Raw genomic sequence first — 14,329 nt, 5'->3', positions numbered from 1 at the left:
CGTTTAATCTAATACTTTCCTTAACTTCTTTCGTTAACCACGGATGGATCGCTTTTCCGGTGGAGTTTATAGCTGTCAATGGAATGTATATTAGTTGAGAATTCTGAAATATTTCTTTCTGTCACCACTTAGCTACCATCATACCTTTTAATCCAATTCTCGCAATCTACCATAACCAACTCGCCTCTCATGCTTGTCGTATAGTAATTGGCGTCATTTAAATTTAATTATCTAGTTTGGAACTTAAGCACGTCACTCACAAACTCAACGTGAAATTCTATCATATTGTGATCACTCTTCCCCAGAGGATCCATTACTAAGAAATTAATTATTAACCCTGCTTCATCCAACACTACACGTTCTAATAGTTCTAAAAACACTGGTTTGGCCACAACTGGGGTATTATGTCCAATTGTGGACACCACACTTTCGGAAGGAAGTGACGGCCTTAGAGAGGGTACAGAACAGAAGTACTAGAATCGTTCCAGAGTAAACAACTCTTTTGCTTCTAAACATTACGACCGGAGTTGGCCGGTTGTGTTCCAAAATCCATCTGTTGTGTTCCAAAATGCATCTACTTATTAGCTCTGTGGAAAATTAGGTTTCTCTGACCTACTGTACTGACCTACAACAGCAGGTGAGTTTTAAAGCAGCCATTTGCTCATACTTGCTAATATTATGGAGGGAGCGGGGTGGGTTTAATGGGTTGGCGATGGTGGCATGGGGTGGGAGATGAGGGTGGCAATAAGCTGATTGGGTAAAGGGCTTGCAAGAGATGTTTCAATTTAAATTACCAAACATACATCTCCTATTTTAGTGAAGAAGGTATTTATTGGTTTGATGCATCGAGTTGGGAAAATTCGACAGTGAAAGATTTTGCCTGGTGTCATGATGTAATGAGTGAAATATTCAGTTTAGAGTTGTTGATCCGCCATAAGGTCGAGCGGCCTTTTCCAGTTGCTGTGTGGGACAAGTTTAGCTTTTTAGACACTGGGTGAAGTGTTATTTTCTTTAACTTGCTGCTCACGAACGACAACACATTTGGTGCAAAGGGGAAGATGTGTAACTTAAGGGTTACTGAGCTACACACTCGATCACCTCTCCATTTCTATGGTCAGAGCCCTACTATAAGGCACAAAGAGAAATGAGATTATTCGCAGTTAAATTTAACAGTGGCAATGAAGCAAAGTAAAATCTTTATGATTGATAATGAAATGAGCTGAGATATTGAGCTGTAGATTTGGAAATGCATCGCTTTAACCTGCTCAGGATGTAGTTAACTGCTAAGAGGCTGAATTTCTTTATAATAAAATCAGCATGTCTGGTGTTAAAATAATGCACCATTTTGCTGTGCGACACAGAAACACTGTAACAGATTGAAGTAAACTCTCTGCCTCCACACAAACACACATACACAGGCACACTCGCGGACACGCGCGCGCGTGCACACACACACACACACACACACGCACAGTTCATTGCTGTAGTGAAATGGTCCATCCGCAGTAAAATCTCTGTCGATATCTCAAATGAACTCCTACTGATCCATCACTCACAGCTCAGTGCTCCTCATTCAGGCTGCGCCACTTTCTTAAAATTTTAATAATTAAATAAAGTGTCGATTTCCCAGGAGGAATTAACTGCGCAACAGCACTTTCTCAATTCTTATCACCACCTCCAAATTAGCACGGTCAGGATTATTGAATTCGGACTCCCCCCTGCCCACATTACATGCTCTGAACCTCCACCATTCATTTTAACGAGTGCAGCCTTGATCTAGTTTTAATTTGCCCTGGGCATTCACTGCGCTCAATCTCTGTTTTGTTTTCCTCGGATTTGCAGTGAAGTGGAGACAAATGTCGGATTAAACCAGCACCTGTCGTTTTCCAATAACACGGCAGATTCCAGTTCTTACACAGTTCAGGAAATTATCCATTATTTAAATTATGAACTAAGCACCGCATCTTCTTCCAATGCTCTGGAAGATCATGCAACGTGATTCTGTACTGACAAATATCTTCATATCTTCTTTGTGCAAGTTGTCCGCCTAAATTCAGAATCAAGAGGCAAAGGGCTCGTCGAGGATTTGAACCCCAGACCTCTCGAATATTCTCAATGCAAAATCCCGAAACGAAAAGTTAGACTACTGGACCAACGATGGAGGCCACTTCCCTGTCATTCTCTAGCCATTTTTACCTGAGCTAGTGTATAATTGATTGGTGCTGATTTGTGCTTTTAGTGGAGGTGAGCAGAGAGTATGAACCCAGACACTGGTGACTTTGCATTCCCGACATTACAACAGTGACTATACTTTGCAATTACTTCATTGATTGTGAAACGTTTTTCGACATCCTGTTGTCTTGAAGTGCGCCACATGAAAGCCAGTTGTTCGTTTCTTTAGCGAGAGTGTCAGTTGCCGAATATAATGGATTCGTTCTTCCCAATGTTAAATTGGAAACATTGCTGTTTATCCAGGACTGGATGTGGGTGAATAGACTGAAGGCCGAGAGGGCTAAGGGTGGTCAGAGCCTTCGTTATTTCCTCCCTTGCTTCTATTAACAGCCTGAGATACTCATCATCTGGGCCTGGCGATTTATCTCCTTTTAAAAATGTTAATATTTCCTCTCTCACTATGTTTATCCCATCCTATATTTCACGCTCTTCTTCCTCCTCTGCATCGTTCCCCTCTTTTTTGAAGGATGACGCAAAGGATTCATGAAGAACCATACCACATCTTCCACCTCCACAAATAGGTTACATTTTTCGTTGTAATTGCCCGCATCAACCCTCGCTATTGCCTCATCAAAAAACTCAATGAAGTTAGTCCAACACGATTTGTCTTTAACAAATCCGTGCGGGCTTTCCGTAATTAATCTAGTCATGTTCAAGTGACTGTGAATTCTGTTCCAGATGATCGATTCTAAAAGCTCCCCCACCACCGAGGTTAAACTAACTGCCCTGTCGTTGCCTGGTTTATCCTTACATCCCTTTTTAAAGAAGGGTGTTGCATTTGCAATGCTCCAGTCCCCTGGCACCATCCCTCACCACCCCCGTAACTAAGAATGATTGGAAGATTATGACCAGTACGTCCGTAATTTCAACCCTTACTTCCCTCAGCAACCTTGGAAGCATCCCATCCAGACCATGTGACTTATCTACTTTAAGTACAGCTAGCCTTTCTAGTGCCTCTGGTATCAATTTTCAACATATCCAGTATATCAACTGCCTCCTCTTTTACTGTGACTTTGGCAGCATCTTCTTCCTTGGTAAAGACAGATACAAAGTCCTCATTTAGTACCTCAGCTATGCCCCCTGCCGCCATGCGTAGATCTCCTTTTTGGTCCCTAATCGGCCGCACCCCTCCTTTTACTACTTGTTTACTATTTATACGCCGAAAGAACACGTTTGGATTCCCATTTATGTTAGCCGCTATTGCATTCTCATACTCTCTCTTTGACCTTCTCATGTCCTTTTTCACTTCTCCTCTGCACTATCTATATTCAGCCTGGTTCTCACTTGGATTATCAACCTGACATCTGTCATAAGACCCCTTTTTCTGCTTCATCATCTTCTCTCTCTCTTTCGTCATCCAGGGAGGTCAGGCTTTGTTTGTCCCACCTTTCACCTCGGTGGGAATGTACCGAAAATATACTCGAGCCATCGCCTCCATAAAGGCCGCCAATTGCTCGATTACATTTTTACCTGCCAATCTTCGATGGTTGGCTGAAAGAACATTGGGATCTTAAATAAGATCGCCTGAAATGAATCTAATGAACACCACAAAGGACACACTAACCATTGAAATGAAACCAATGAATGGGCGTTCACATCAGTGGAACATGGGCTATTATCAAACACACACACGAGCGATGAATGGATGGCTGAAAGGATGGACAAATGGATGGATGGATGCATGGATGGATGGATGGATGAATGGATGGATGGATGGATGAATGGTTGGATGGATGCATGGATGGATGGATGGATGAATGGATGGATGGATGGATGAATGGTTGGATGGATGCATGGATGGATGGATGGATGGATGGATGGTTGGATGGATGAATGGATGGATGGATGGATGAATGGTTGGATGGATGCATGGATGGATGGATGGATGCATGGATGGTTGGATGAATGGTTGGATGGATGGATGGTTGGATGAATGGTTGGATGGATGCATGGATGGATGGATGGATGGATGGATGGATGGATGCATGGATGGATGGATGGATGAATGGATGGATGGATGGATGAATGGTTGGATGGATGCATGGATGGATGGATGGATGGATGGATGATTGGATGAATGGTTGGATGGATGGATGGTTGGATGAATGGTTGGATGGATGGATGTATGGATGATTGAATAGATGGATGGATGGATGGATGTTTGAATGGATGGATGGATGGATGGATGGGTAGATGGTTGAATGGATGGATGGATGGATGGGTGGATGTTAAATGGATGGATGGATGGGCGGTTGGTTTAATGGATGGATGGATGGATGGATGGATGGGTCGATGGTTGAATGGATGGATGAATGGATGGATGGTTGGTTGGATGGATGGATGGATGGATGGATGGATGGAATGACGGCAGGAAAGAAAGACAGAAAGAAAAATGAATTAATCAAAGAAAGAGTCCCCCATTGCTATTTCGCCTATCACAACCTTTGGATGTCCCAAAGCGCTTTACAATAAACAAAGCATTTTTGAAGTGTAGTCATTGCTGTAAGGAGGGAAAATAGTAAAAGAAAGTGCTGGACTTGGGGACTAAGATGCCATGTCTAGTTAAACTCGGGTTCCTGAAATATCAGGTGCAGATCTTAACTTATCCGGGAAACCGACTGAGGCCAGAATGGGCAAATAAATCTTTTGAATATCTTTAATGTCCATAGAATCTGGATTTTCATTAGAAAACCAAGAGATATTATCACCTATTCTGTAATAACCGATGATTCGATGGTCGGTGTTAATGCTGAGAGCAATTCACCAATTGACACATTGAGTGGATTCTCCTTATTTGTGGCAGAGAGAATCCAACCAGTCAGAAAATCAGGTCCCGTGCTGACTAGGTTTAATGGCAGTCACTGAACAATCAGATGAAGTGAACACCTTTCACTACAAGAACTTGTACGAGAGCAGTGGAATTTCCAATCAGATAAAGCCAATAAGCAGGTTAAATGTCACACCATCATAAACTCAGACAAGTCCCACAATCTAAGAAGAATTTCAAAACCATATTCAAACCATTTCTTCCAGCTTCCGTGTTGAATAAAATGAATTGAAAGCCGGACACATCAATTCCAGTTTATTCTGTCAGTCAGAATCTTTGTGTTGTGCATTATTGGTCACTATTAGCGTGAGAGTGGGGTTGGGTCGGTGATAGGATGTGGGCAGCATAGTTTCGCACGATCAGAATTTCATAGATGGTAATGCATGGGAAGCCGATCAGAACAACATTGGAAAAGACAATTATGAGGATGAAAAAGACACGTAGGACAGTTCCGTTGGTGTATGGGATGAGATCAGGATTGAGGCAGGAGATGTTCCCGAGGTGGAAATGGTCAATTTTGCTGATCGAGTTTGTGATGAGTCTCCTAGATAGGATGGACTCGGAGAGGATATGGAGACAGATGGGAGAAACTAGAGAGAGACAGAGATTCAGGAGCAGAGTGTGTGTGTGTGGATGTGGTTGGGGGAGGGGTGTGCGTGAGGTTGGGGTGATGCAAGAAGGGTGGGGTAATGAAGGAGAGTTGGATTGGTGTGTGGCGAGCAGGGGAACGCATCAGAGGAGGCTGAACGAAAGGTTAATGACTTGAATCACCAAGGAATCCGTGACCACCTCGAATTTGTTCAAAAAATAACCATGAACACGAATGTGACTCGAGTGAACCGTTCTCTGGAAGAAATACCTTCAATATGAGTCACTGATTCCAATTAACATTTTCATTAGATCTAATGAAGCTCATTGTGTTGGAATAACTCACTTCATTTGCCTCTGATATATTTAGAGAATGAACCCAGTAATTCCTATTAAATGGAGACACTGTCCCCACACAGCCTCTTATTCCTTTTCCACATTATGCAATACGCACTGTTTACATAGGAGCGACTTCAGATTTCGATGTGCTAGCGACTGAGCCTATTAGACATGAGACTGTCAACTAAATACTCAAATATGTAGTCTGGTGATAAATCCAGACATATAATCTCGTGATCCCAGTAAACCCGGATAAACACAACTGTGTAGGCTGGTAATCCCAGTGAAAATATCGATAAAACCTGATATATTGGCTGGTGATCCCAATAAACTATGATAAAACCGGATACATATTCGGTTAATCCAGTAAATCCTGTTAAATCCAGATATGCAGGCTTGAGATGCAGGAAAAACTGCAAACCCAGTAAAAATATCGATATAACCTGATATATTGGCTGGTGATCTCAATAAATCCGGATAAATCGAGATACCTAGGCTGGTGATCACAATAAAATCTGATCAACCGACAAATATAGTGATCCCAGTAAATCCTGACAAACCCAGATATATAGGCTCTTGATCCACTTCAACAAAGATCAACCGAAATATATAGACTGGTGATCCCATTAAACACTCGAAAACACAGATACGTGGGCTGGTGATCCAAATTACCCACAATATAACCCGGTATATAGGCTGCTGGTCCCAGTAAACCCTGATGAATCCAGATATATAGGCTGCTAATTCTATTAAATCCTGATACACACAAATATATCGGTCATTTCAGGAATTCCTCACCATCTTTGCCCTTTGCAATGTAAACGTCAATAAACCAAGATATATAGGATGGTGATACCAATAAATCAATATGCACCCATATATATGGGCTGGTGATCGCAGTAAACTCCGATAAACCAGGTATATAAGCTGGTGATCCGAGTAATTCCACATACTATCATTTATGTGAGCTGTTGATCGCAGTACGCACTGATAAACACAAATAGATAGGCTGGTGATCCCAATTATCGCAGATATATAGGCTGTTGATGGCAGTAAATCCTGATAAACCCACATATATAGGGTGTTGATCCCAGTAAACCCTCATCAACACAGGTATATCAGCTGGTGATCGCAGCAAACACTGATAGACCGAGATACATGGGTTGGTGATCGCAGTAAACTGTGATAAAACCAAATATGTCGTCTGGTGATCCCAGTAAGTCCTGATAATTCCAGATATATATGCTGGTGTTTCCTGTAAACCACGATAAACCCAGATAGATAGGCTGCTGAACCTGGAAACGCAGATATACGGCTGGTGACCGCAGTATACCCTTGAATCACCACTTAACCTTTTAATATCTAAGGAATTAAAAACTTGTTTATGCAATCTCTCCTCATAACTGAACCCTTGGATCTCTAGTAAAATGCTGGTGAATCTGCGCTGCACAATTTCCAAGGCCAAAATATCCTTTCTCGTGTGTGCTGCCCAGAACTGTGCACAGTACTTCAGAGGTCATCCAGCCAGGGCTTTGTACAGCTATAGCAAAGCATCCTCCACTTGAGATTTTAGCCCTCGAGTAAAAAAAGGCTAACATTCCTTTAAAAGCTTTGATTTTTTTTGTACCTTGACTTTAGAGAACTGTGCTCATGGACTCCAAAATCTAATTGGACCTCACTGTTCCTAAATTTTCGCTATTTATAAAATTCACGGATCTATCCTTTTTTTTGTCCAAAATGGACGATCTCACATTTACATATGCTGATATCCATCTGCCACAGGTTTGCCCACTCACTTAATCGATCTATGTCTCTTTGTAACTGTATGCTTCTATCTACAATTCTTACTATGAACAATCTTTGAGTTACTGACAAAGTTGGATATATGGCTCTCTATTATGTTATCTCAGTCATTAATAATTATAGTGAATAGTTCCTGCACTGATCGAATACATGTCAATTCGTGTTTCTTCGCATTATCCTTATTCTGTGTCTTCTACCGCCTAACCAATCTCCTAATCGGGTCAGTAGTTTACGTTCAATTCCAGGAGCTTTAGTTTTAGCTAACAATCTCTCCTGTTGAACCATATCGAATGACTTCTGTAATTCGATATAAAATGCATCCATAGACATTCGGCTGTCTACTACTGTAACTACTTCTTCAAAAATTCAATTACTTTCATAAGACATGACCTACCCTTTACAAATCCATGTTGGCGCTCGCTAATCACGTCACATTTCTCCGAGAGCTCAGTCACACTTTCCTTAATTATGGATTCCAACACCTTACCCACAACTTATGTTAGACTAATAGATCTATAATGTCCTGTTTTCTATCTCTCACCTCTCCTACATTTGCAACTTCCCAATCTGAACGGACAATTCCTGAATCGAGAAAGCTTTGCAAGATTATTGCTAAAACATCTTCAATTTCCTCACCAACTTCATTTGAAACTCTCAGGTGGAAACCATCATATCCTAGGGATTTGTCAGTACTTTCGTGCCTGTGGGCCGGATGCTGCTGTGAATGGCAAAAGGAAGGCACCAGCCGTTCGTTAGAATTGCACTTGACCACAGATTTTCTAGGAGCTTTTGCACGGCAAGGTCCTGAAAATTAATAATCCAGGAACCACTGTGCCCTCTACAGGGCATCTGCGGCCTGTGTGAACAGGACAAGCATCTGTGTATTTTCTTAATCAATCAGATTGATGCATCGTTATCAAGGGAGCAATCAGAACCAGGAAGTACAAGATAGATTATTGAATTCAATGTTAAATCAGGCACAGAAACCAAAATCAAGAGAGGGTAAAAAGATTGTATTGTGAGACAGGGATAAAAGAGGCAATAACAAAAAGTGAAAAATAATTAATTTAATTATTTTTTTAACGTCCATCAATAAATACATTCAGAAGTACATATACTCCACAGTTGTAAAAGTTAATTTTAAGTGTCAGAGAGGTTGTTCAGCAGTAATTAAGACTTACCTCGCCGTTTAAAGCGACTTCGACTTGAAATGACTTGACTTTCCTTTTGTTGGCGAGTTTAGTCTGAAGCTGCAAAATCAGTACAGGAACTTCAGGTGGTTCAATACGTTAGAACGGGTAGCCAAACGGCGAGGCATCGATTTGGTGCAGTTTGTGGAGGAGCATCTAATTTCCGACAGTAACTTCTGCATTTGCGCTTGTAACTGCGCATGTGTGCTCGCCAGCAGCAGCTTTCCGATTTCCATATAAATACGTTGAGCCTTGTGAGCCTCAGTGATATGTTTAGACTACAATCCGGCCCATTATTGTTTCTCATATTGTTTTCTTGATTACTTTAACATTGGTGAGTTCCAGTCCTTGATTCATCATTAGTTTCCCTGCAATGTCAGGTATATTATCCTCTTCCTCTACTGTGAAGACTGACACAAAGTAATTATTGAACAAGTCTGCCATTTCCTTATTTTCATTTATTTTTCTTCTCATCTAATTAATTTGACCATCATTGCGAGGGGATATTTCACTCCATTCCTCAACTCCTCTCTGAATTTCCTTTGGGTCACTGCATAAATAAAAGTGTTCGTGCAGCAACTCAGGAGCTGCAGCATGAAGCCGATTTCTCGTACAAACGTGGGCAATGGTACAGGATATCCCAAATAATCCAACCGTCTCAATATAGAACACGCAGTAAACACCACCCATAACAGGATGAAATTCCCCGATATTACAAACAATAAAATGATGGATTTCCTTCGGTTCTCCATCTCTGGGTCACTGGGACACTCGCCACTGTTCGGACTCCGAAGTCTCCTGCGGGCTCTGCTGGCCACTAAAATGTGTCTGACCGTTAATACATTGAACAGTACAATCAAGAGAAATGGAATAAATGGTGTTAAAATATAATGCATTAATTCAATGATCGTCCAGACCAGCGAATGTGCTACACCGCGTGACACACGGCAAAACCATGGACTATTAGAAAGCCAATACTCATTTGTGTACAGAAAATACCATAAAATGTTCTTCAAGCCGCTCAGCACAGTGACTGTTCCGAGAACCACAGCCGCCGTCTTCTCGGTGCAATATTTAGTTTTCAGCTTCTGGCAACAAATGGCCACAAATCGATCAAAGGTGAAAGTGACCGTGAACCAGACAGAACAGTCTGTGGCTGCATAAAGCAGGACGGCGTGGATATTACACATTCTAATTACCCGCAGAAAACTAAATTGTTCCCGATAAATAATAGGAATCTGTCTTAATATCAGATCGATGATAACGACCAGTAGATCTGCCGCTGCCATGGCCACGAGGTAGCGAGTGACACATTTGGAGAGACCGCACTTTCCCCGAGACAGGATCACAATCGTCACCACGTTAACTGTAAGTAAGACAAAATAGGAAAATGATTCAATAGAATCAGGAAAAAAAAAACTAATTTGATGCGTTTCCAGTGCAATAAAGGAGCACGTTATAGAACAGGGACATTAATGTTCTTCACAATAAATTGAAATCCGCCAAGAAATTTGCAGCTTGGCTTTGGGTCCAATATTGGAATCCGATTATTTTAGCTGTGACGGGGCGTCCTGGAGACAGGGTTTCTAATCAGAGTAATGAATCGGCAAATAATGAAGCAATGGGATCAAATTCAATATGTTTAAAAACAGAAATTAAGTTTCGAATGAATACAAAGCAACCATTCGGAAAGTGAGATCCTAACTTGCACCTGAGCAAGACGGAGAGGAAAAGATTGGCCGTTTGCGGGGATTGAATTGCAGCGTGTGTGTGTTAGCTGCTGGGGTGATACAAGTGACTTCAATGTTCTGAGGTGGGCGGTGATAGAAGAGCCCTGGGAGGAGGAGGAATGGTCGAATCGCTGGTGCCCTTTTCAACGAATAGTAAGCGAACAACACCCATTGCCTGTGTTCATACATTGATTATTGTCACTTGTTCAAGGCATGAAGAGCATCTGTACAATGACACAAATCAAACTTTCCCAGCAATGCTTGTAATGTGCACAAGAGATAGGAATGTAGAAACATGCAAATTGCTAGAAGAAAAAAAAACACCAAGGTCCATCGAGTTCGCCTTCCACGTACCTGCAAATCGCATGATACAATGACAATAGAGTTGGTGACTAATCATAGCAATTTATCTCTATCAATTAATATACTAAAGACCGAGACATAAGGTGATGAATGACCCAGTGCTGGAAACATTTGAGAACCATAAATCCAATATCACCTTTGCCCTCCCAATCACGTTACATTTACCGTACGTCATGTCTCATATTACTCCTCCACTGTACACAAAATGTTATTTTCTGAAAGAAGCCTAGGTAATTTGTCTTTGAATGAATCAACACGAACTGCTTCCACCGTCTCGTTAAGCAACCTGTTCCATAGATTGGTTACTCAAACACGGAAATATTGTTTCTGCAGCTTAGCTTTGAATTCACCTCCGCCACTCCCCCCACCACCGCCCCCACCCCCTCCCACACCCTTCAATTGCAGACTGCGTCCTCTGGTTCTACTGTTCCGGACAAGATATAACAGAAACAGCCTGTCGTGGTCTATATTATCTGGTCAAGAGATAGTTGTTCCACTTTTCTGCTCTTTGTCTAAAATATTATATATTTTAATTCCTGCCTGTTTTATATAATGGAAGTGAGGCCCAATCTGATACTCTCCTTCTTGATCCCAAAGGTCAATCATTGGATGAACGGAGTTACAGTCACGCTAAGCTCCATGATCGGCAATTGGATATTCAGGGTCATGTGTGATGCTCCCCACCAAAAATACAAAGGTGGAAAATGATCGTCTAATGTAATCAATTCTGCATGCAAGTTTTCGAATTACATTGCAGGTAATACTTGTAAAAACAATCATTTACTTTAGAAAGTGGAATAATATGACCGGCAATATAATACATCAACCTGCGATTTCATATCAATCTGAATTCTAGTCAAGTAGTGTTAACCTTGCTCTTTTCATTCGGTGGTGTGAATTGAATAAGCTTCCAATTCATACAGGGAATAAGACACATAAAATATCGAGTGAGTTCACAATCAGAATAGGCTCCTTAAAATGACTGTGGATCCTGATCAGAGATACGAAAAACTGTACCAGACAGGCACGGGATTAGATTATCAATACAATTTTTTTTTAGAAATACATGCTTTAAATGATCGGAATAAAAATAAACAGCAGCTCACTTTACCTTTCTAACTGAGTCACTCAGAAACAGTGACACCAACGAGAAGATGAAACGATGGAAAGCGAGAGCGCTGAACCAGATTGGATCATCAATGCATTGTCATTTATCTGGTAGGAGCGATTTGTACAACAAAATAACTAAATATATCCTGCCAAAACGTTTCTCACCTGACACTCGTACTCAGTATTTACAGCAGAATGCAAACTTTTAATTCAGAGAATTAACCAATCACATGGTTTGTGCTGTATTCAGAAAGAACACCGGGACCTTAATAAGATCGCCTGAAATCTTACTTATAATGACCATTATGCACACAATTTTCATGGAAATGACACCAATGAATGTAAATTCACATCAGTGGAGCATGGGCCATTATCAAAGACACACAAGAGCCTTTCACAACTTCACTGTTGTAATGTAGGGAAAGTAATAAAATAAAGAGCTGGACAGGCGGACTGAGATGCAACATACAGTTAAACTCGGCTTCCTGAAGTACCAGGTGCAGATAGTAACTTACCCGGGACACCGAACGCAGCCAGGATGGGGAAGTAAATCTTTTGTATGTCATTAATCGCCCATAGAATCTGGAGCTTGATCAGAAAACTGAGAGACATTGTTTCCCCTTCCGTCAGAAGCGATGATTCGATGGTTGGTCCTAATGCTGGGATCAATTCTCCGATTGACACATACAGTGGATTTTCCTTAATTATAGCAGAGAGAATTCAACCGGTCAGAAAATCAGGTCCCGTGCTGACTGGGTTTAATTACAGTCACTGAACAAACAGACGAAGTCAACAACTCTCACTCCAAGATCTCTAACAAGAACAACATAATTTCCATTCAGATAAAGCCCCGGAGGCCAGGTTAAATGCTGCACCTTCTTCCAGGCATACAAGTACCACAATACGTTGTATTGTCCGCAATTCGCGTTGGATTGGGATTAGGTCGCTGATACGATATGGGCAGTTGAGTTTCGCACGATCAGAATTTCATGGATGGTAGAGGATGGGAAGCCGATCAGAAAGGCATTGGAATAGTGGATTAAGGAGGTGAAAATGAATAATTACACTAGCATTTTGGGTATGTTAATGGACTAGTAATACAAAGGCCTTGACCAATAATCCGGAGAGATGAGTTCACATTCTGCCAGATCAGCTGAGGAATTTAAATTCTGTTAATTAAATAAAATCTGGAATAAAAAAACTAGTGTCAGTAATGGTGACCATGAAACTTTACAGTTGTGGTAAAAACCCACCTGGTTCATTAATGCCTTTAGGGAAAGAAAGCTGCAGTCCTTACCTGGTCTGGGACGTTATTTGACTACAGACACACAGCAGTGTGATTCATTATTAATCCTGGTACAAAAAAATCATAATAAGAATCAAACCGGGCAGACCACCAGTCGTCGGACCACTAAGCACAGGACACGACAAAGACAAAGGCAAACCAAGCATAGTCGACCCTGAAAAGTCATCCTCACTAACACCTGGGCACCTGAGCCAAAATTGAGAGAGCTGGCCGACAGACTATTCAAGCAAAAGCCTTTCATTGCCATTCTCACAGAATCATACCTTTCAGCCAAAGTCGCAGACTCCTCCATCACCATCCCTGAGCTTATCCTGTTCGACGGCCAGGTCAGACACAACAGAGGTGGCAGCACAGTGGCATACAGTAAGGAGGATTGTCCCTGGGAGACCCCAACATTGACTCATGGCCACACGAAGTCTCATAACATCGGGACAAATATGGGCAAGGGTACCTCCTGCTGATTACCACCTACCACCCTCCCTCAGCTGTTGAATCAGTCCTCCTCTATATTGAACACCACTTGGAGGAAGCACTGAAGGTACCAAGGGCACAGAATGAACTCTGGGTGGGGGACTTCAATGTCCAGCACCAAGACTGGCTCGGTAGCACCACTACTGAGCGAGATGGCCGAGTCCTGATGGATATAGCTGCCAAACTGAGGCTATGGCAGGTGGTGAGAGAACCAACACGAAAGAATAACCTGCTTGACCGAATCGTCACCAATCTACCTGCAGCAGATATATCTGTCCATGTCAGTATTGGTAGCAGTGACCACCGCATAGTCCTTGTGGGGACCAAGTGCCGTCTTCACACTGACGACACCGTCCATCGTTAAATGATT

At 41.8% G+C, this 14,329-nt stretch overlaps 1 protein-coding gene across 1 annotated transcript; it reads right to left on the bottom strand.

The window, feature by feature from the left end:
• Window positions 1-9,449: 9,449 nt before the first annotated feature.
• On the bottom strand, window positions 9,450-12,794 carry LOC137302002 (probable G-protein coupled receptor 139). The gene is made up of 2 exons (XM_067971715.1): window positions 12,698-12,794; window positions 9,450-10,345 (listed from the first exon to the last, which is right to left on the bottom strand). The coding sequence occupies exons 1-2, from the start codon at window positions 12,792-12,794 to the stop codon at window positions 9,450-9,452; spliced, it is 993 nt and encodes a 330-aa protein (XP_067827816.1).
• Between the last annotated feature and the right edge of the window lie 1,535 nt (window positions 12,795-14,329).

The sequence above is a fragment of the Heptranchias perlo genome, chromosome 35, assembly GCF_035084215.1.
Source record: "Heptranchias perlo isolate sHepPer1 chromosome 35, sHepPer1.hap1, whole genome shotgun sequence".
NCBI classification, from domain to species: domain Eukaryota; kingdom Metazoa; phylum Chordata; class Chondrichthyes; order Hexanchiformes; family Hexanchidae; genus Heptranchias; species Heptranchias perlo.
Note: the sequence above shows the minus strand (reverse complement) of the source record. Positions and strands in the feature narration are given on the sequence as shown.

Coding starts and splice junctions, on each gene's coding strand:
- LOC137302002 (XM_067971715.1), bottom strand. CDS start 12,794: ATGTCTCTCAGTTTTCTGATCAAGCTCCAGATTCTATGGGCGATTAAT. Junction 10,346..12,697: donor GGCTGCGTTCGGTGTCCCGG/GTAAGTTACTAT, acceptor TCTTACTTACAG/TTAACGTGGTGACGATTGTG.